The sequence below is a fragment of the Erigeron canadensis genome, chromosome 1 (genome assembly GCF_010389155.1).
Source record: "Erigeron canadensis isolate Cc75 chromosome 1, C_canadensis_v1, whole genome shotgun sequence".
In the NCBI taxonomy this organism is placed as follows: Eukaryota; Viridiplantae; Streptophyta; class Magnoliopsida; order Asterales; family Asteraceae; genus Erigeron; species Erigeron canadensis.
The window spans coordinates 21,879,918-21,903,766 of NC_057761.1; the positions used below are offsets into that span (position 1 = coordinate 21,879,918).

General features: G+C 31.5%; 1 protein-coding gene across 1 annotated transcript; it reads right to left on the reverse strand.

The window, feature by feature from the left end:
- On the reverse strand, positions 1–16,018 carry LOC122587122 (L-type lectin-domain containing receptor kinase VIII.2-like). The gene is made up of 2 exons (XM_043759209.1): positions 15,145–16,018; positions 1–185 (listed from the first exon to the last, which is right to left on the reverse strand). The coding sequence occupies exons 1-2, from the start codon at positions 16,016–16,018 to the stop codon at positions 1–3; spliced, it is 1,059 nt and encodes a 352-aa protein (XP_043615144.1).
- Between the last annotated feature and the right edge of the window lie 7,831 nt (positions 16,019–23,849).

A 23,849-nucleotide genomic window follows, 5' to 3' on the forward strand; every position in this document is an offset into this window, starting at 1 on the left:
CTAATTATTACTCTTCCGTGCCATGGGCAACTCCCAAGGCCTCAGACACATTGGTCCTAACATAACAGCACTAATAGGCGGAATCCCAATCCCAATGACAGACCCAACTGATTCCTCATCATCAACGACAAATAATTCCTCGGATAACCCAAATCTCAGTTTAGCTGACTCGACAAACTCATCGGCTACATCGCAGGTAAGACTGGCAATTTTGACACGAAACTTGTTAACACGACACGACACGATTTGTTCTTAACAGGTTTCGTGTTTGGGATTAACAGGTTGCGTTTCCTAACAGATTCGGACCTGTTAAGACACGAAAAATATACTACTAAAACAGGTCCGAACCTGTTAAGACCTGTTAAGTTATAGATATATATACTACTAACAATATGAAACCCTAAATCTGTGATATCCGTCAAATTTCCATTCAACAAGATTCTTAATTGAAATCAATTAAGATGTTCTTCGCTTAATTTCCAAAGTAATTTAAGTTATTTAGGCATGATTAGGTGAGCAAGTGCATGTTTAAATTTTCTAATTGATTATATGAGTAATCAATCTATTGTATGAACTATTTTAGCAAGATTTAAAACCATGATAATGAGCAACTAAGAAAATAAAAATGTTCTATTCCGTGAAAAATCATAAAACGTTTATTTTTCGCGTGAGCCTTTCTCGTATGAACTTAAGACTTGGGGAAACATAATTTCTAGTATTTCTACACTCAATTATGATTTTTAATTCATAATTTATCACACTCGAAAAATCGAAAAAATCTAAATAGTTATAGTAAAACATTTTGGAAATTACAAAGAAAAAAACTAACTAGTTTTATCAAGACTTTTATACCATGACTTACACTATCTTTTCTAACTAAATAAACCTTCTAATATTTTATAAAATATCTAGTAAGTATATGTATTATATGTATAAAAATTATACATTTATATAAATTAAAGTCTTACATAAAATTTACCATGGATATAAACTTGCCACATAAACATTTACTATTTGAAACTTAACCTCCAAGTTTTTACCACATCACCTCCTTCCTTCACCATCACTACTTTCTAACACAATAAATTATAACTTGATATGAAAATAATGACTTGACTAACACAATGATACATAAAATAAAAATACCTATTACGTTAATAAAAAGGCATTTCATAATATTATATAAATAATTTTCTAAAAATTTTCTTTGTTTTAAATAAAAGATTAAGAATTTAAATAAGCATTATGTGCGGTTGAAAGCTTAATGCTATACGAAAACGAGAGAAAACTCCTTTTTTTAAATATGACATCATAAATGAAATAAAAGTTTTTTTAAAAATTATGTGCTTTTAACACATAATAATATTTCTAAAAATATATCTAAAAAACAATCCTTCTTTATTATATTTAAAGATAAAGATGTTACATCTTAATAATTTGATAAGTTATTAAAGCTTACGTACGGATAAATGTCCTCAAGATTTATTAACATAAACATAAACATTAAGTGATAAAAATCTCACAACCTTATCATATCATTGATTATACGAGTTTGTGAAATTTATTTATTTATTTTTAACCAATCTAGCTTAAGGTTTCATATACAATAACATGTTTCAAAAAAAAAAAAATTATTATGTGTTTCTGTGTTACTAATAACTATAATTGTATCATCGTAATTATGCATAGTTTTTAAACATATGATTTTTAAAATAACATTATGTTAAGGTCATAAAATCAAATTTTTGGCTTTTTTTTTAATATTGCTACTATCATTTTTTATAGAACGGCATTTTATTTTACTCTAAATTACACACATGTCTAGAGGAAACTCAAAACTTTTGAAAGACCCCTTATTAATCCATCCCACACATGTGGGAGGTGATACTCGAACCCACTTGGATCATTTCAAGGTCAAAGACGTTACAAATGGTCACTAAGCATTAACTTATTCTTATTAAATTAGATTTAATAAGTTTTTATTCTTTCTATATCATTGAATATTTTGTTTTAATCATAAATGATGTTTATGAATCAAGTCAGATTAGGTTAATTATAACAAATTGTACATAAAATTTGTTTTAATTTTAATGATTATATATATATATATATGGTAAAGTTATTTTGAGAACCTTTTTTTTTGCGAGAACCTTTGAAAACTTTTCAAATCAAGTCTAACCGATGATTGTTCTTTACATGAAAATTGTTTTTTGATAATTTTCTGAATAACTTATGTGTAATTTTGAAGTTATAATTGTGTAGAGCATGGATTATCATCCGTTATACAATTATGTGGAGATTTGAATTCTTGATCACATGTGCACGAATATTATTATGATCACATATATGCAAGTCGATCACATGTAATCATAGCAATATTCGTGCACATGTGATCAAGAATCCAAATCTTCACATAATTGTATAACGGATGATAATCCATGGCTCCACACAATTATAAAATTCAAAATTACAAATAAGTAATAATTCAGAAAACAATCAAAAAATAAATTTCATGTAAAGAATAATCATCGGTTGAGCTTAATTTGAAAAGTTCTCAAAAGTTCTCGCAAAAAAAATGTTCTCAAAATAAATTTTCACTATATATATATACATATATAGCAATATATATATATATATATAACAAGGTTCTAACTTTATTCCTAAATAAATAGGAACCCTTGAATAAGTTTCAACTTTGATTTATAATCATTAGATCAAATTTAATTATTTCGTCTTTTATTAGTGACAATATTAATACTTGTAGTTTTTATCATTTGACAAAATATATCCTTCTTAATAATTATAATATACCATAAATAATAATATATAAATAATACAATAACAATAAAAATATATATTATTGGTTATTCAATATCCTTTAAGAACGTACTCTTAATGATGGTATGATAATATACCATAAACAAATATGTTGTCAAAATTATATAACTTATTGTTTTTTTTTAATTAACGAGTTAATAACTAAAATGGTTTTTTTATTATTTATTTTACTTTTTTTACACATTTAAATATTTGTTTATTTACTTTTTAATATATTAAATATAATTATTAAAATCTATCTACCAATATATATATATATATATATATATATATATATTTTAAAAAATTGAAGACTTTGAGTACAACTTTTAGGAGGGTGTTTGTGATTAGGTTTTGAAGTGATTTTTTAATTAGTATGTTTATAAAACCCAAATAATCTTAAAAAATGTTTATATGAAGAAGTGATTATCAACTATGAAAACGCAATTTTGGAAAAGTGTGTATATACACGCTTTTTTCAAATAAAAACACAGTTTTGAAAACGCATAATCTATTTTGAAAATGCAAAATTTGTTTTCTAAACGCAATACCAAACACCCCGTAACATTGTTTACGAATGTAATTTAAGATTTTATGTACAATAATACGTTTTAAAAGAAAAAATAATTATTGTTTGTTTTTGTATTACTAGAGACTAAAACATTGTCATGTAATGCACTAGATATATGGTCTTAAACATGTGATATTTATAATAACATTATGTTATGATCATAAAGTCAAATTTTATGTAATGGTCATTAGAAAAAAAATTTCAGTTTGATTGAATAAGGTTTTATCCTTTTTATATCACTTGAAAATAATTTTAATTGTAAATCGTGTTTATAAATTAAGTCAGATTGTATCCGTATAAGGCACTAAGTATACAGTCTTAAATATATTATTGTTATCAATTCATAAAACTAAATCTGAATAGTTATTAAAGTAAAAACTATGAAATTATGTGAAAGTGATAACTACTTTCATATATGATATTAATAGGTCTATGATCGTTAATACGCGATTATATTGTATTTGCGATTATATTGCATTAAAGATAAAAATCTATTTAATTAGTGGTGTTCATTATAGAAACATAGCAATAATGTATACTTTTGGGATAACAATGCAATAAATGATGACCTTTATTATATTGTATTTGCTTTGTTTGTAACTATTTTTTTTATCTTAGAATGTGTAGCAAATTAGTCTGAGTCATTTGACGTAATTTTCTCATTCTTTGGTGCCTTGCCAGAATATTTAGTAAGAAATATAACCGTCTCAACAAAATTTATTTAAAATTAATACCTTTGTCATTTTAAAATCTCTTAATTATATTTGTCAAAATATTAATTTATCTCATATGAAAGTAGATTGATGAGTAATTCTAGCGTATATACGCGGGAATATAATCTGGTATATATATATACATATAAGAGTCCTTTTTGTCTATATTTGATGGGAGATGATTTGTACTATAAATTTCAATACATGTATCACAACGTACAAGTTTTACAGTTGATTTTATAAAACAATAGTGCATAGTTGTGACACATTTATTAAAAAAAAATGATACCAAAATCACTTCCGTTTTCTAAACTTTTTTATCTAAGTGTTATAGAAAAGCCTACTATTTAGACGTACAATTAAGCCTAACCAATAAAACATTTCCGTATGTACATCATTAGATCACTAAAACTTTTTATAGTTTTGTCTTCCGGATATACCGGTCCGGCCCCAATAAATAACAAATCTACAAATATATATTCTTCCTTACTGCAAATATTTTCACGCTCTTTGAATTATTTTTGAGATCAAATATTTACCATATGAAAATCATATATCAATTATATATGGTATTGTGATTTTTATATGTAAAGTAAAAAAATTTAAGAATTAAAAGCCACTGAACCATTTTGTAGAATGCATGAGTATACCATTGGTAATGATATAACGTCTGATCTAGTTAAACTTAATAATTTATAAAAACAATTCTAATCAGCATAAAGGGTCACTCGATGTAGTTATTAAAAGACACTTATAAAATACAATAATATACTATTTCCGTCCCAATTTAAATGTCCTATTTTAACTTTTAAAGTCTTTCTTTTACAAATTTGACTTCCGTCCCAATTTAAATGTCCTATTTTAACTTTTAAAGTCTTTCTTTCACAAATTTGACTGTAAATTATTTTGTGTGTATTATACATCAATTGATGTAAAACATATGAATAGATTGAGCTTTAAATATATTTTTGATTAATATAACTTTCATTAGTTATTATATCATACATACAAAAATACTTACGGTCAAAATTAGAGAAGAAAGACTCAGCAAGTCAATTTTGAACATTTAAATTGGGACGGAGGGAATAACTATTAGAAAATCAGATTTCATATGATATTTAATTAAGGATTTCATGAAATGTTGTTAAAAAAAAATCACGGATTGTTACGAATTATCATAGAGAATGTAAAAAGTAAAAACTAGAGACCAATCTTATATTTATATGTGTAAATTATACAAATCATACATGCGGTTTGTTCGAAACTACACTTGTCATACCTATAATTTAAAAATTACGCGAGACATACCCATCGTTGTCAAAAACTTACACTGGTCATACCTATCGCTAACGGTCGTCTATTTGACTGCTAAGTCAAGTCACGTGCCATGCATGTGAGCAGAGCCGGCCCAACTATATGTGATAGTCAAGCATATGCTTTAGGCCACCAATATCCAAAGGCCACCAAATTTAGTAGAAGGTGATGTGTATCTACTTAAAAATATATCAAGCGGCTATTCCGTTAAAAAAAAAATTCACCTAAAAAAAAGTACGCAGCTCCTCTACTTGAAGTTTTCAATCTTTATTTTCTATTCTTCTTTGAAAAGTAAAAAGCCTACTTCATGCTATTATGATGTCATCTTCTTCTTCTGATATCTAATTAATTTTTATTTTTATTTATGTTAGTTAATTTGTGCATCTGAGTTTTTTGATTTATTTATATTTAATTTCATCTGTGAATCTGTGATTTTGTAAATTAGTAGACTTTTAACTTTCTAAGTTTCTTTATTGATTGTCAATGTATTGTATATATGAATGTGGTAATTTGAAAATAATTAAAAAGTTAAAAAGAAAAGCCCAGCTGCATCAGCAACATCGGCAGGTACATTTTTTTTCCAGTTACTTTACTTCGTATGTTAAGAAACTAGGCCCCAAAAAATGATCTCGTTTAAGGCCACTAAAAAGCTTGAGCCGACACTGCATGTGAGGTATCAAAACTGTAATTTCGTGTAAACTTTAAGTATTATTTGTGTAGTTTATTCTAAAAGAATTATTAGGATATTTATATTTATATTTCATTTATTAAAGTGGGTAGATGCTCTATATTAAAATTCACACACACACACACACACACACACACATATATATATATATATATATATATATATTCTTTTAAAAGCCTATTTCAAAAAAAAAAGTGAAACATTTATGAAAGAATGTCATCAATGATCGTTGTCGTTGAGCCGATCAAAAATAAAACTAATTACCTATAACTAGTACGGGCAAGTAGAGTATCGTATCCATAGGGAATCAAGGGAAAGTGTTAAACAATTTTTACAATGTTAATTAAACTAGACATGAACTCAAAATCGATTGATTGATTGGTTTGATTAAAAACTAAACTTGATAATAAACTTAACAAAATAACTCAATTAAACAAAGGAATCATTCTCATGCTTCAAATTATGTTTTCAAAAGTATAACCTAACTTATGTTCGTTGGAAATCACATAGACATGATTCGTTATAAGCTTGTACTGAATGAACGTTAAGAACTAAATTAATCGGCTGTGATGATTCACGATAACGAAAACCGGGGAATTGACACAACTAGATTTTCTATTCATTAACAAAATTACAAGTTCATAAGAGATTCTTCTAATAATAGTTGATTAACAATAATTTGAAATCAAAAGATAGATAGAATTCATTCAAAGTTATAAACTAGCAACCATTCAAACAATCCAAACAACATTAGATGTTAAAAGGCTAATGAGAAATTAAACATCTAATCCAACATGAACATAAGAAAAGTTGAATACAATTGTCTTACATAATTGTTCACATGAGAATGATCAAAAGAGAATTAGCCTAAAATCTTCATCATTGATATCATCATTGATTCTTCAATTAAGGCTCTAATCTCCATGAAATTGTGATTTGATGATGAAATTGGGGTCTTGGGAATGTTAGGAACTACTCCAGGGATGAGAAAATATGAGTGGTAACTTCCACAAGTCGTGTTTGAATTGGATATAAACTGAAAATAATTAAAACCCAAAAAATTCGAATTTTCACACAACAACTGGCGTAACCTACTACCCTCCTGGGCGTAAGTTACGCCCCTTGTATCTTCAACTGGCGTAACCTACTACCCCCCTGGACGTAGGTTACGCCCTTTATAATTCCAGATTTCCAGATTTTCTTCCTTGGACTTCATTCGACTTGTTCGACTTCTTCTTGACCCATATTTGATCCTTTTAGCTCCAAATTGTAACTTATGACCTGAAACACTTAATCAAACATAAACACGCCCTAATCTTCTATTAACAATCACAACAAGTGCCATTTTTATCCATTATAATCATACATTTTAGGCGTTTATCAACAGGGACTAAAGTTAGTCACTTGGAAAAGTTTGTTTGGAAAATTACGAAAACCTGCAAAAAGTATCCCAAATATATATCCTATATATTTATATATATATATATATATATATATATATATGTATATAAACGAAGTAAAGGAGAAAAATAAGATGAAAATAGTTGTTTGGGGGGTCCCACGCGTTTGTAACGTTCCAAAATTGAAACCGAGCATCAGCTAGTTAACTCGATTCCTTACCCGAAAGGACGTACCCGATTGCTAGCCGGAGGGTTGCGGCGGTGTACCCAATCGTGGTCAGGGTACCCGACCCTCTACCCGACTAGTACTCCTCCCAGCCAGGTCATGGAATTGTATGGTTGATGTGTTGGAACCATTTTAGTATGATCGTCACTGATCATGTATCATTCCTGATATGATAATTGACGATAACTGAAATCCCTATGTCTAGTAAATATATAATGAGCTTATTTACTCTTAAAGACGTAGTATAGGGTTTCCCATTAGGTGATTGTAACTAAGAGGACTAAAGGTGCACATATTGAACATCGAAGGGGTTTAAAGTATAAATTCTCTCCTTATATATAGAGAATCATTAATCCTAAGTTAAGGTTAATCCCTACACACATAATACCCTAATTTTCGTGTGTCTCTCCTCTCTAAATTCGTGCATCATGTTACAGCCGAATTACTCAATCATCTTGTTTTGGGAACCCGAAATCAATAGCAATTATGCTTTATGTTCTTACAGGTTCCACAGGACGATTGGGGATGTTTTATCACACAAATCGAATCATGTTTGTTCCAACATGTGGTATCAGAGCCTTGTTACGAACAATCAGTCGTGGTTCGGTTCGAATTTGATGAATTTCGCGATCTAATAAAACTGCAGAAGACGAACTTCGCGCTGACGTCACACGAACTTCGTGCTGACGTCATCACGGACTAAAGCCTACTTCACACTGACGTCATCCCCGTGCTGATGTCATCTTCGTGCTGACGCCATCCTGGCTTCTTCTCATATTCGCGCTTACGTCATCTTCGCGCTTATGTCACCTTCACGCTTACGTCATCACACGAACTTCAGCTTAATTTCATACACGAATTAGCTACAAACTCGTGCTTACGTTATCACGAGTTTATGACACCTTCGTGCTGACATCATCACGGCTTTATGATATCCTCGTGTTTACGTGTTCACGACTTACTGATGTCTTCGTGTCTATGTCATCACAACTTATTGATGTCTTCGTGCTTACATTATTACGAACTATTACTTAACTTCGTGCTTACTTTATCACAAGTTATTACTTAAGTTCGTATTATACTGAAGATGATTTTAGCTGATGAATGTGTTCGTGCTTACTATTTTACCCTATAATTTTATGGCTGAATTTGTCTCTAATTTTTCAAAAATAATTTTTTCAAAGACATTTTTAACGTAGGACCTTGAGGGTAAAATTTTGTGGTCGCGCTGAATAATTTTTAGCTCGATCCCAACCAGGGGCTCTACCCCTTGGACCTCGCCAGGGGTTGCCGCCCCTTGGATCCCGCTTCCAGGGGTGCTGCCCCCGGACCCCCGTAATGTTTGGGGGCTTCGCACTAATGTACATGGTTTCATCATTTGTGCCCAAAGGTCAAATGTGATTCTCATGGTGCTATCGTTCTTTTCCTTTTGCATAATGAACAGTAAGTATCTTGATTCTGCCCAAAGGTGATTTAATATACTTTTGTGTGCTAAAAGGATTATTTTCATACATAATATACACGATTCTTTATTTTGTGCCCAAAGGTCAAAAGATAAGCGTTGTGTTGCATGACCTAATGCTTATTTGTACTTAGATATTAGTTACTTCTGCCCAAAGATGATGTAAATTCTAAGTAGAGCCTTATGTTAACTTATTGTTTTGGTGTTTACAATAGGTTTACTTATCACTAGCTTCATTAATATAATGGTCTTAGTCTCATTACTTTTAGGAACATTACTTTAGCCTCTTACGTACTTTAGGCATTATGTTAGTTCCATTATTAGAGACATTACTTAATGAGCCTTAGATATCTAATTATGTTATTATAAGGAACATTATTATTAGCCCTTAGTTTAGTTTAGGCATTACTTTAGTTCCGTTAGTTTTATAAATATTGCTTAGTCTGCCTTAGATAGCTAATTGTGTCACTGTAATCTTATTGCCCTTAGTTTTAGGCATTACTTTAATAATCTTCTATTACTTGTCTCATAAATTGACATCCTCTTTATTTCCACTGTAGTACCTAACTTAGGCATTAAGCCGCTTATTGATGCAAACTTTACCTTATGAAAGGATTAATTACCTCTAACTCTAAAGATGCTAGACCTTGACTATGTCATTCGCCATAATGAACCTACTGCTATTACTGCTAACTTTTCCGCAGCTCAGAAAGCGAATTTTCAGAAAGTGGGATAGGGCGAATCACTAATGATGGTCAAGAACTTCATCATAGTATCTGAGGGAATGTATAAAGCGTATGCAAGTAGCTTAAGATTAAAGGAATTAGCAATATTTGTGAACACATAATGAAGATGACTGACATGACTCATAAGCTTAAGAGTCCTAAAATAGAAGTCTTTGACAATTTTCTTGTGCATTTTCTAATGACCTCATTGCATGCTCATTTTGACACCTTCAAAATTAACTTTAGCGCTATGAAGGATAGATGGTCGATGAGTGAACTAAATGCAATGTGTGTGCAAGAAAATGTTCGTCTTAAGTGGGGCCAACATAAAGTGTTCACCTTACTACCACTGCTAATTCCATTAAGAGGAAAGATATAACAGTAATAAGGCTACAATTACAGTTCAAAAGGATAATCATGGTGCTACTGCCTCTGGCTTTAAGTCCTTGACTAACAATCCTAACTGCAAATTCTCATTGTACCCATATTGCCTTAATTTCAAGGAACTGCTAGCTAAGAAAGATAACTTATTTTATGTAATATTTGATTCTTTTATGTTTAATGTATCTTCTAATACATGTGTGAGTGATTCTAAGTCTATGGTTCATGTGATTAACTCAACATAAGCATTCCACACAATTCAGAAACTATCAAATGACCAAAGAAAGCTTAAAGTTGGAATGCTTGATCTCTTATATGTCGAAACCACGGAGACTTATGATTTACATATAAACACTTGAAAGTGTATTAGACTAGTGGATACCTTATGTGTACCGAGAATTTCTCGGAACCTTGTATCTATTTCTCTAGTTTAAGACCTTGAAAGTTATGTAATAATGCATGGTTACGACGAGGTTGCCATTACTCATAATAATGAATATCTTGGTCATAGTTTATTTGATGAATTGTTGTGTAAGCTAGAACTAGATCATAATTTCTCACAGTCTTTGTTGTCTCCTAATATTGATGACATAACTAAAACAAAGACAAAATCACCTAAATAATTAGAGAATTCCTCCATAATGTGGCATAAACATCTTGGTCACATTTCACGAGTTTGCATGATATGTAAAATAGAAATTTGAGCTCGATTTGTGCAAAAATGGTGTTAGTGTGTGAAAAGGTGTTTGTGTGTGTATGGAGGTTAGGGATGAAGATTGAGAGAGAATTGGAGTGGAATGTATATGATTAATTAAGAAAATGGTGAAAGGCTTAAAGTTGTTATGATTTCTAAGGTGTGAGGGGTTATTTATAGGCTAACTATACATTTATGCTAATTATCACATCTAGTCCCTCAACCTTAGAAATCATTTATCTATGACTTAACAACAAGTATGTCCACTAATCTTAAATTACAATTTATCACTATTTTAAATTTCTAACATGATACGACTCATAGAGGATGGAATATTACATTCTCTTGACTTTAGTGATTTTGAAACATGTATTCAATGGCTCAAGGGATTAAGAAAGGAGCCACTAGAAGTTCCAACTTGTTGGAAATTCCTCACTCTAATGTTAGTGGCCTCTATCCCGCATCCATCTCAAGACATGCATCATTTATTAGAATCATTAACGGTTATTCACGTTATATGCACCTATATTTGATCTGAACCCTTAGAGACTTTTATTGATCTTAAAACTTTGGTTTTAAACCAACTTGATCATAAAATACAGGTTGTGAGATCAGATAGAGGAAGTGAGTATTAAGGTTGACATACTGATATTGGTCAAGCTCATGGTCCTTTACATAACTTTTGAAAGGAACATGGCATAATAAACCAATACACCATGCAGGTTCTCCTCAACGAAATCATGTTGCTAAACGAAGAAATAGAACCTTAATCGACATGATGACAAGTATGTTTGTCAACACTAACTTACCTACTTTCCTTTGGGTTAAGGTCTTACGCACAGCTATCCATATACTCAATAAGAGTTCCATTAGAATCTGTCCTTAAAACTCCTTAACAGAAAGGAAACTGAGTCTAAAATATATGAACGTATGAGGATGTTCTACCAAAGCATAACTCTATAACCCTAACTTAAAAAAATTGAATCTTAAATCCCTTCAATATTTCTTTATCGATTATTAGTTTTACTGCCTTTCCTACACTACTAACATTATTGACACGCAGTATGTCACATTTCATGAGAACTAAGAGATCAGTGGGAGCACGACAAATCATAACTTAATATTTGCAGGAAGTACAAGAAGCGGGGGGAACCACTCGTCGGTTATTATTACTCCTCCGATAACTCCTCTTGTACCCAACGCTACTCCTAATATCACTGATCCACCTTCTCCTAATCAAAATCCTAATCCTCCTAATAGAGATATTACTAATGTTAAAGCATCTTCCTTACTAAACCTGAAAGTCAACTCTGGAGATTATCTAGGTCACACAAGACCATAACTTTGATGATTTCATAACTTATTTAATTGAAGTTGAGGACATTGGAAAGCTTACTGATCCTATTCCTTATTAAGAAGCCATTAATAGTGGAATGAAGCCTTAATTTGAAAGCTCAATTCCATATAGCATAATGACATTTGGGACTTGGTTGAATTTCTTGAAGAATCCAAATCTATAAGTTGTAAGTGGATCTTCAAAACCAAATTAGACCCGGATGGAAATGTCACACGCTATAAGGTCATAACCATTTGCGAAGGGCTTTACTCAAAAGGAAGGAATCGATTATCAAGAGACCTTATCTCCTGTCTCATAAAGATTCCTTAAGCATCATGGTGGCATTCGTATCTCATTATGATTTAGAGTTACATTAAATGGATGTCAAGAGCACTTTCCAGAATGGAAACTTGCAATAAGACGAATACATGTGAACCTAAAGTTCCATAAGGTAAAGAGCACATGATATGCAAGTTGAATAAGTCCATATACAGGTTGAAGCAAGCATCACTAAAATGGTACGTTAAGTTTAATGAAGTCATAAGAGGACAAGACTTCCTAAGAAAAATGAAGTGGATTAATGCACCAATCTCAATATCAGTGGGAGTAAACTTGGATATGTTGCATGAGTCGAAGTGTTTACTTTTCGCAGAATGTCGACATAAAAGATCTCGGTGATGCCTTTAACGTCACAGGTATCGAAATACATCGAGATAGGCGTAATGATGTTCCAGTTCTTTCTCAAAAGGCTTATATTTAACATATCTTAAAATGCCATAACATGCAACACTACACACCCACTATAGATCTATTAGTAAAAGGAAACGTATGTGATTGTTTCCGAAGTCCGAACATTGAGATAAATAAGGGGCAAATGAGGATGATACATTACTCATAAGTAGTTAAGAGCATTATGTACGCTCAGGTCTGTACTCGTCCAGATATCACTCATATTGCCGGTATACTTGGGAGTTAAGTTTATAATCCCGGATTAGCATATTGGAAAATGGCTAAAAAGGTTCTACGATATCTACAAAGGACCAAAGACTACATATTAACTTATAGAAGAGGTGACAACTTAGAAGTAGTGGGATGTTCTAATTCCAATAAGAAATCTACTTCTGAATGTATATTTATAATTAGCTAGCAAACCTATCTTTTGACGGAGTCATAAGTAGAAACTGACTACAACGTCTACCATGATGTCTGAACGTTCATAATTTCATGTCATGAGATGTTGTTAAAGAACCTGGTCAGTGGACTCAAAGTCGTCAACTTTATTACTAGACCATTGAAGTTTTACTGTGATAACTCAGCTACCGTAACTTGCTTGAACAGTAACAGTTCAACTGGCGCTGAGATGTATCTCGATACAAAGTATCTGTTTGTGAACGGATTGAGGAAAATGTTCTTTGTATTGAGTACATAAGTACACATAATATGCTAGTGGATCCAATGACCGGAGGTCTTCCTCCTAAAATCTTTATAGGATACGTGTCGAAGATGAGGCTTACTAAAAGACCCATTATGATAGCATGTTGTACTTATTGGTCATTATTATTATGTTAATGAAAATTTTCCTCCTTATTCAGATTTTGTTTGTCTATTAGTTACACTTCGAGCTCATAACAGTGTAAAGACATTACATAACAAAATTTGTCTTAGTCAATTGATCATTGCTTATTAGTTTTAAATTTGAGTCATAGTTTGACTAATGGGGTTCCTGAGTTGATGTTCTTCTCTACGACTGTACTTATTGGTTATGATTTTGACTTAAAATAAAATAAGTATTATCCCGGCCGGACTTACTGAATACTCATAGATAAATGATCGCTTGGTTAAGTGGGAGAATGTTGGAACCACGTTAGTATGACCGTCACTGATCATGTATCATTCCTGATATGATAATTGATGATAACTGAAATCCTTATGTCTAGTAAATATATAATGGACTTATTTACTCTTAAAGACGTAGTATAGGGTTTCTCATTAGGTGATTGTAACTAAGAGGACTAAAGGTGCACATATTAAACACCAAATGGGTTTAAAGTATAAATACTCTCCTTATATATAGAGAGTCATTAACCCTAAGTTAAGGTTAATCCCTACACACATAATACCCTAATTTTCGTGTGTCTCTCCTCTCTAAATTCGTGCATCATGTTACAGCCGAATTACTCATCTCATTATTACTCATCTCATTATTACTCAATCACCTTGTTATGGGAACCCGAAATCAATAGCAATTATGTTTATGTTCTTACAGGTTTCACAGGACGATTGGGGATGTTTTATCAGACGAATCAAATCATGTTTATTCCAACATGATGACCAATAGGAGGCTCGATTTTCACAATAGTGGGAAGCAGGATTTTTGGTCTATAAAATAGAAAGTTGGGGGCCTACGGAGTATCTCACCTGCCCGCACCACGAGAAACGTGAACCTTGATTTCGTTGTATCTATGAATCTATGTACTACAATAATATAATACTGTAACAATAAAAACAAGTCTAAGATACATGTATTTCACAATAAATTTTCATTAAACTTATACTATTTGTCTCACATATATAAGACAAGTAGATTAACATCATTATATGAAGTCATAAATAGATAATGATTTCGAAATCATTATCCTCATGCCAATGGTAAACATCATCTGTATACAACTTCTTAGGTGCAGCAATTTACTATAGCATTTTACAGTAAATTGTTGCACCAAAAAGTTTAGCATTTTACATCCCTTATTACAAATTTTATATGACGTAGTTTTATGATCTAAACGGCTACATTATTCACGTGTGAGCAACAATTACAGATATTATAGTACTGATTTTTATCTCCATTTTGATATTTGATGTAAATGCTTATGCCCCCAGTCACAACTATTCCAACCAACGCCCCCACCAGCCATCTTATTAGTTTGCTAGGCTTGCGGTAAGTTTGGGTTGTATGAGTGGTTGATATCGTTGGTGGCAGCGAAAATGGCGTTGGGTCAAATGGGGGGCTCATGAAGTCTGAAATTGGTGGTGGTGATGTTGGAGGTTGTGAGTTTGAGCCGAGTTCCGTATATGGGTCATCAAAAGCTGAAGTAAAACTCCAATATTCAACTGAGTGGACCTCAGTACTCCCCTGAGTTGACCCCGAAAACCCAACAAACATAAATTCATTTACGTAATGACAAAGATCTAAGGTGACTGGTAAAACTGGTGATTTGGGCTTTGTTTTGGAATTCGAAATGTATACTTTGAGTTGATGATTTGACCCGGAATACTCAACCCACGAGTAGATTAACTCCCCACTTCTTAAATTAACTTTAACCCTATCCAAATCTACAACATGTAAAGAAACCGTTGAGTTGATATCCAGACCAACATGGTTTCCATTAACATCCTTAAACTCCATATCCTTAAAAGTGTCAAACTCTAAGGCGACAGAGCCAGCCGGAATCCCAAGAAACCCACCAGCGGCTCCAATGGATATGTCGTCGGGCGAGATAACAAAAGCAAAACCACCACCTATAGAATTCGGGTTTAAATCAAAAATAGAAAACGAAAAGTTACTATCAAAATTGGTCGGGTTTGGGTTCCCGAGTCCACAAAATCTTATGGGTTTATTGTATAAAACCAGCCCTGCACCGGAATTGGGTACAATGAGGTCATAAGTGAGTCTAAAAGTATTGTTGAGCATGTGGGCATCTCCTAACAACTTGAAGTTGGTGGTGTTTAGTGTTTGGATATCAAATGTAGTTGCTAAATTGACCGTGGAAAAACAGAGTAAAAACAGAGAGTATATGTACAAAAGGGTTTGTGTTTTTGTTTTGGAGACACAAAGAGAATATGTCGACATATGCGTCGATTGTTTGTGTGTTTTTATCATACAAGAATCATTAAAGCCTAAAAACGAGGTTTTATATAGAAAGCCCGTGTAAAACGTCTTTCAAATGGTTCAATAAGCCCTACTAGTCGGCCAAGACTTGATAATGTGAGTAATACTAGAATTGTTCAACTATTCTTATCTTTTTTGTTGTCTTTATGCATGAGGATATGATTGTTTAAAATAAAAGTCGAAAAGGTACGCCTCTGGTAAAGTTTGAGAAGAAGGAGAAAGTATGAACATGAAAAAGCTTTCGGTTTTTTTAATTAGCGGTAGTGGGCTTTACGTTTGTTTGCTTCCAATGCTGATTACCGTTTTTTTAATTTTTATTTGTTACGTAAGTACTATATATCATTTTTAATTACTTCACATTTATTTCATAACACCAGTGTCTACAAATTTAATAAACCCATTGTGTATCACAGCAAACACACGATATATCCGACAAAAACAAAAACACAGTATATATATTTTTTTTTTTTTTTTTAATGGCAAACAAAAATCTATATTTTTATATAAATAAATTATCCCCTCCTTCTCTAAACAATTAAAAATGATTTGTTTTTAATTGAATGAGTACCTAAAAAAAACTATGATTTGTTAAAACCAAGTCAAAAAAGGTTAATCATGTAAGGTCTATCATGACCAAGTTAAGGATGTTGGAAAATGTATATATATTATATATATAATTATTAAAACAGTAGTTAACCGAACCTTCTAAAGCATCTTTAAAACTCAAAACTATTTTAAAAAATTGCCACGTAGGATTTACCCTATGTGACATCCCCATATTTTTTCACAATTATTTTAATCTTTTTTTAAAAAGTCGATATATACTTGCAAATCTCCATTTTCTTTGTTTTTGAGTCTTTTCCATCATTATTCTTTAGTAACCTCATTTTATTTATTTTCAAATCCTCCTTCTGTTTTTATTAATCTTAAGTATATTCTTTCTTTTAAACCCCTTTTTTTCTATTAATTCATCATCGTCGTCGTTGGTCTCCTTTCCATATAATTTTTTTTTTTTTTTTGGTATTTTATCTATCGTTGCAATTTTCCATTAATAACTAAATAAATTGGATGTGGGTGTTAATTACTTTCGGGATGTTATTTATAATTTCATATACTCATTATTATCTCAGTATGAACCAAATATTGTTAACATGTTGATTTATTTATATTGAATCACTTTTTTGTCTTTTACTTATGATGTATTTGACGATAATTTTGGTTATGTTTTGTTTGCACTAATTAGCATCGTTCACTCCTTTTTGTATTTCATCATTAGGTGTTGTATCACAGGCATATATCGTGATTTTAGATGTTTCTTTAAAACATTTTATTATACTTTAATGTTAGTTTTTGTTTGTGAATTTTAAGACTTATATTTTATTATGATACCTATTTAGAACCAAATATTATTTTTGAGTGGATAATAATTGTATTTTGACTATTGTCCTTGAATTGTAAGTTTTGTAGTATTTTATTAGTATAATAATACATATATATATATATTAAAATAACCATACCATTCATACCAGCCGATAAAACCAGTAATACTAGTAAAACTGATACCGATAACTACTCATAAAATAACTACTGTTTTAATAATATATATATATATATATATATATATATCTACTTTTACTAATCGACAATTAACTATTACATCGAAACTTTTTTAATTTACGTAAATTATTTTAAACTATCGTGCATCGTGCGGGTAAAATACCTATCTATATATTAAAACAGTAAGAAACATAGCCTTCTAAAACCTTCTTTCAACCCAAAGCTAACTTTAAACATTGCCACATAGGATTTTATCCTACGTGGCGTCTCCACATATTTTTTACAATATTTATCTTATAACCTCTATATTTTCTCAAACCAATCTAATTTATTTTATTAAATATAATATAAAATATTAAATCAAAAACTAGATTTAAAAAAAAATCAAAAACCATATTAAAGAAAAGGACGTCCAATACATCTAATAATTTGGCAAAGATATTTTTGACAAAAATAAATATTATTAAAATATATATATAATATATATATATAACTTTTAAAACCATATCAAATTTTAGAAATTATTTGAAATATTATTAGATTATATATGACAAGTTAACTTTGGTGTTCCTCTCCTTGGGCGAAAAACATAAAATAAAGTAACCAAAATTGGTTGTTATTCTAGCCACAAAACAAAGTCTATTATATAATGATAATAATAGTTACTTGAGTTTTACAAATGAGTTTGTTATTGACGGGGGTAAAATACTTTATTTCTTTATTGTGTTTGAAATTTTTTTTCCTGTCACTACATGAGGTATTTCTTTCATATCTTCAGCATAACTGAAAGCAAAAACCATAATGATTTTCCCTTATTTATCTTATTGGTTTTTACTTATTCGTACTGTATATATATGTATTTTATGACTAAATTATTGTCATGTTTAGCTTTTTGCTTTGTAGATATTATTACGTTTGATGAATAGACATCATGCTAAATTATCTATTTACGTTTGATTTGTTGTAGTGTTAATCTATCAGGTGAATACATTCTTACGCCATTTATGGCTACACAAATGATGTTGTTGATGATATCAAAATATCTTAGGTTAAATGTTGTGAGAAGGCGTATGTAAACAATATAGTAGGTTAAGTGAATGTGATATCGACAAGTTGGAAAAGACAAAAGGCAACCAGAGTGATCCAGAAATTAACCATTAACTATAACATAATCAATTTTTTCATAATAAACCTATAGAATAGCTATTTACTAATGCATAAAATAACCTTTTTAACTAGTCGCGCATCGTGCCGGGTAAAAAATATATATATATATATATTAAAATAGTAGAAAACCTAGCTTTCTAAAGCCCTCCTCAATCTTAAACCCATCTTAAAACATTGCCACGTAGGATTTATTCTATGTGGCATCTCCATACTTTTTTTTTATATATTTATTTAATTTAAATAGATAAATAGATTTGATTAAATAGGTAAAGATTATATCAAATATACGATTACAATTTATTTATTGTTTCATCCGATATATTTTAAAAAGTATATTTACGAGGGACGTAATATATGTTAATGTAGATGTTGCCATTGTGATTTTGCTCCACAAAGTTATTAGTGTTTATTTTTTTAATTTTATTCTTTACTATTATCAAAGTAATGAATCAATTCAGTTATTGTTATGTGGATTTTATAACACAAATCTATCTATTTATGTATTTTTTTTTGTGATATTAGACAACCCACTCCCTTGAATTCGGCTAACTAATCTATATATAAGAATTGATTATGTATAAATATTTATATGAAGATGATAACGATTTTATGAAGTTAAGGTTAGATAGTTGCACAGATTGAGATTATCCCATCAACAACAGTTTTTTTGATATCTTATCAATTCAGTCATATAAATTAAATATTCTTACATATACATATATTTCACATTTGATTATCATTTACCTAGCAGAATTTCATTATCTTTTTTATTCAACATTTACAGGAAGGTTTTTTTTTTTTTGGTTTGTTGCCGAGTACTTTATATATTTGCTAGAGTTGCTTTGTCTAGATTATGCCACGATATATCTAGAGCTAAATCATTAACTAATTACTGTGCTGATATTGTTACCAAGCTACAAGAACTCTTAAATCCTGTTTCTGTTTTAGTATATCGGTGCATTATTAACTTTGATAACATTCCTTAACTTACATGGTTTTCAATTTACTTTTAAACATTCTTTTTATTAATATTCAAATTCAAATAAACAATTTTGGTCAAAACTTTGTTGAACCGTCATTTTAAAAAATCGCACATCGTGCGGGTAAAATACTTAATATATATATATATTATATAAAGAAAAAAAATAATATGCGGTTGTTAGATACATAACATTAGGTATAAAAACACTCACTTATAATTTTTTTTTAATATATTATATTATAGATAAATGTATAAGTCCCATATTATTTATGAATTAAAACACAATAATATAAAAGTTCTATACACAGCCTTAATTATATAACATCCACATATTCTCATTTGTTAAATGTATAATACAATTTCAATTCCGCAACCAGTCACACTTTTACGCAACCAGTCACAGTTTTATATACCCCATCTATCTTCCCGCTAAAACATAAGTTGAAAGACTAACCTTAACGTCATGTATTGTGTCATCTTTATAGTGTCATTATCTTTGACGCCACCTTTGACATTTGATAAAAAGAGTCCGATGACTAACATGTAAAGTCATCTTAATTTGGTTACATAGTTAAAAGTATCGAGATTCAAAAAGTAAAAGTTTATTGGCCCTTAATAGTTCCAAAGTTCTTCTTAATAAACGAGAACGGTATCCGCACGTTGCGGCGGTGATAGAGGTGATGACGGGGTGGTGATGTAATGGCGGCGGCGACGGTGATGGGGTGATCTAATGAAAGAGAATGAAATTCATACGGACTCCGCCCTCGGATTTAAAAATACGTTGAAAGTAAATAAAAGAACATGAAATTTTAAGAACACCCATACAATTTTTATAATTTATCGATGTACGTTTTGAGATAAAAGATTTTGAATGAATTAGAAGAATAAAATGATTTATGAAGGAGAAAGAAAAAAAATGATTGGTTGAGATTTAAGGAGAGAGAAATGGTATTATAGTTATTTCAGGTAAATATAGAATAGATATGAGAGACATTTTGAGAAGGTATTTAAAATCAATATTGAAAATTTAAGTTCAATGTTGAAAATATAGAGAAAATCTGCTTTATAATATAGTATAGATATAGATACAAGTATTATCCTCTGGCCCGCCAGCTGGTGCTTCTACGCAGTGGATGGAGCAACAGGAAAAACTGGAAAAAAAAAAGAGTTTCTAAGAATATAGGAAAAACAAAATTTAGTAGATACAACAACTTTATGTTGTGCCCCTTATTACATATGTTTACATGTAGAATTAGGGTGGGGGGAGGGCTTCCCCACTCCTCCCCTCCCCTCCCTGATTTTTCTTCTCCTCCCCTCCCTTTCCTGAAACCTAGGAGCACTTTACCACCTCTCCCCTCCCCTCCCCACCATTTTCTATTTAATTTCATTTCTATTTATTTTTAAAAGTAAAACATTTTATTTAATAAATTAAAACTAATACAAATATTAAATATAAAACAAACAACAAAATAAAACATCAAAGTACAATATTAAACGAAACGACAACACAATACATAAATAAACTAGCGATCGATGCCCGGGATGAATGTGTGATGAATATGGTCAATGAGATCCATCTTAAGATCCTCGTGAACGTTTGGGTTCTGTATCTCAAACAGTCGTTCATCCGATGACTGTGGCGCAACAGGGGGATCTGGAATGTAATCAGGACTTATAGCGTGGTCCTCGTCTTTTAAAATCATGTTGTGAAGAATATAACACGCATACATAATCTTACGGATGGGGGTTTCTTCCATTTGTCTTGCCGGTTCTCTAAGTATTTTCCATTTTTTTTTATAATACCAAAAGCTCGCTCCACATCCTTCCGTGCAGCCTCCTGTGCCTTAGCAAATCGAATCCTTTTCTCACCGGTTGGATGGGAAATCGTTTTCACAAACATCGCATATCTTGGGTAGATCCCATCCACAAGAAAACACGGGTACTGATATTCGGTTCCATTTACAGTGAATGGAACCAACGGCGCTGTGCCGTCTTCAAAAGGATTGAACAAAGGAGATTGGTTCAACACATTAATGTCGTTGTTTGAACCGGCAACACCAAAGTATGTGTGCCAAATCCAACAATCCTGTGATGCAACTGCTTCAAGCGATATCGTCGGCCCGTGATGATCACCTCGCGTGTACTGGCCACGCCAAGCTACTGGACAATTATCCCAACCCCAGTGTGTACAATCAAGACTCCCTATAAACACATTTATTAGACCGAAAAATATTAAGTAAGCTACGTAATATATATATATATATATATACATTATTAACTAAACTACGTAAAATATATATATATATATATATATACATTATTAACTAAACTACGTAATATATATATATACATTATTAACTAAACAACGTAAAATATATATACATATATACATTAAGTAAATATATATTAAGTAAAGATATACCTAACATGCCGGGGGAAACCATGATAAGACGCATGATGATCAAGAATGCGTTGCGTATCAGTACGCGTTGGCCTACGCAAATATTCATGCCGATACAACTTAATGACTCCATCACAAAAAGCATTAAGGGTGTCACGTGACGATCTTTCCGACATATTTAGGTAATCATCTAAACTGTCGGGATTACTACCGTATCCTAACTGGCGAACTGTAGATGTGCATCTATGTAAAGCCGAAAACCCCCATTTACCACGAGCGTCGATCTTCCTTTGAAAAAAACTAAAATTGTTTTCCAAATCTGAAGCTATCTTCACAAACAACCGTCTACTCATACGAAACCTTTGTCTAAAAAAAGTCTCATTAAATTTCGGTTCCTCGGCAAAATAATCTCAAAAAAGACGGTTGTGAGACTCACTGCGATCGTCGCGTCTTGTATACGTTCTTGAAGAGGAGGCAGTATCACGGACATCTTGTTGAATCGCATAATGCGCCATTGTGAATAGATTAATATACCGTTCCGTCTCGTCGGATAAACTCGAGTCCGATTGGAAATTTGGGGGTGTGGGCCGTGATTGTCAAGAAATAAAGGATTGTTGAAGAAAGGGTTCATGATTCCGAAAATATAGATATATGTGTGTGTTATTTGTGTGTCTTATTTGTGTGTGTGATTTGTGTGTTGAAAGAAAAAAAAAAGAAACAAAAGTGCAGAATGGAGAAACAAGGAAGAAAGAAAGAAGAAGGAAAGAAGAAGAAAGAGAGAGAGAGACGTTGCAAACGTGGGCCCATCTTTTTTTTTGTAACGGTCAACTTTTTCGGCACCCAAACCGGCACCACTGTGCCCAGTCCCCTCCCCACCCAACCGGTACCGGGGGGTCGGGGCGGTGTGCCATCCGGTACCGGTCCGGTGCCTCAACCACTCCGTCTACCCTTATGTTATATCCTTATTTTATTTATTTAACATCGTATTCTGACTGATTCCATGTCTATTTTTTGCTCATTTTCTTGATTCGGCAAAGCGTTTTGTCGATAATCACAGTCAACCTATCTCAAAGCCAGAGGGAAGTGCGATCGTAGACCAAAGTGAACTGTATGACAGTCACGTTTACTAGAAAAAGTCGACACAAGTTATGGTTTCTGGATTCGATCGCTTCAAAAAGGTTAATATAACTTTTAAAATCATATTTACAAAAACAAATTCACCACTAGGAAACTGGGTTTCACCGACGGTCAAATCCGTCGCTAATCGGTCGGTAAAGACTATTTCCGACGGATTCCCGACGGAAAAAATCAGTAGGTAAAAAGCGCATCGGTAATATTTTCCGACAGAATTAGCGACAGAACTCAAATAATACCAACAAAACTATCCGTCGGTAATCCGACGCTAAATGAATTTCCAAAGTTAAAATATATTATTAAAATTGATTTTAGCCACAGATTTACGGTCGGTAAAAAATTATTAGAAAACAAAAAAAAAATAGAATAATTAATTAGACTTTGAGTCAAGA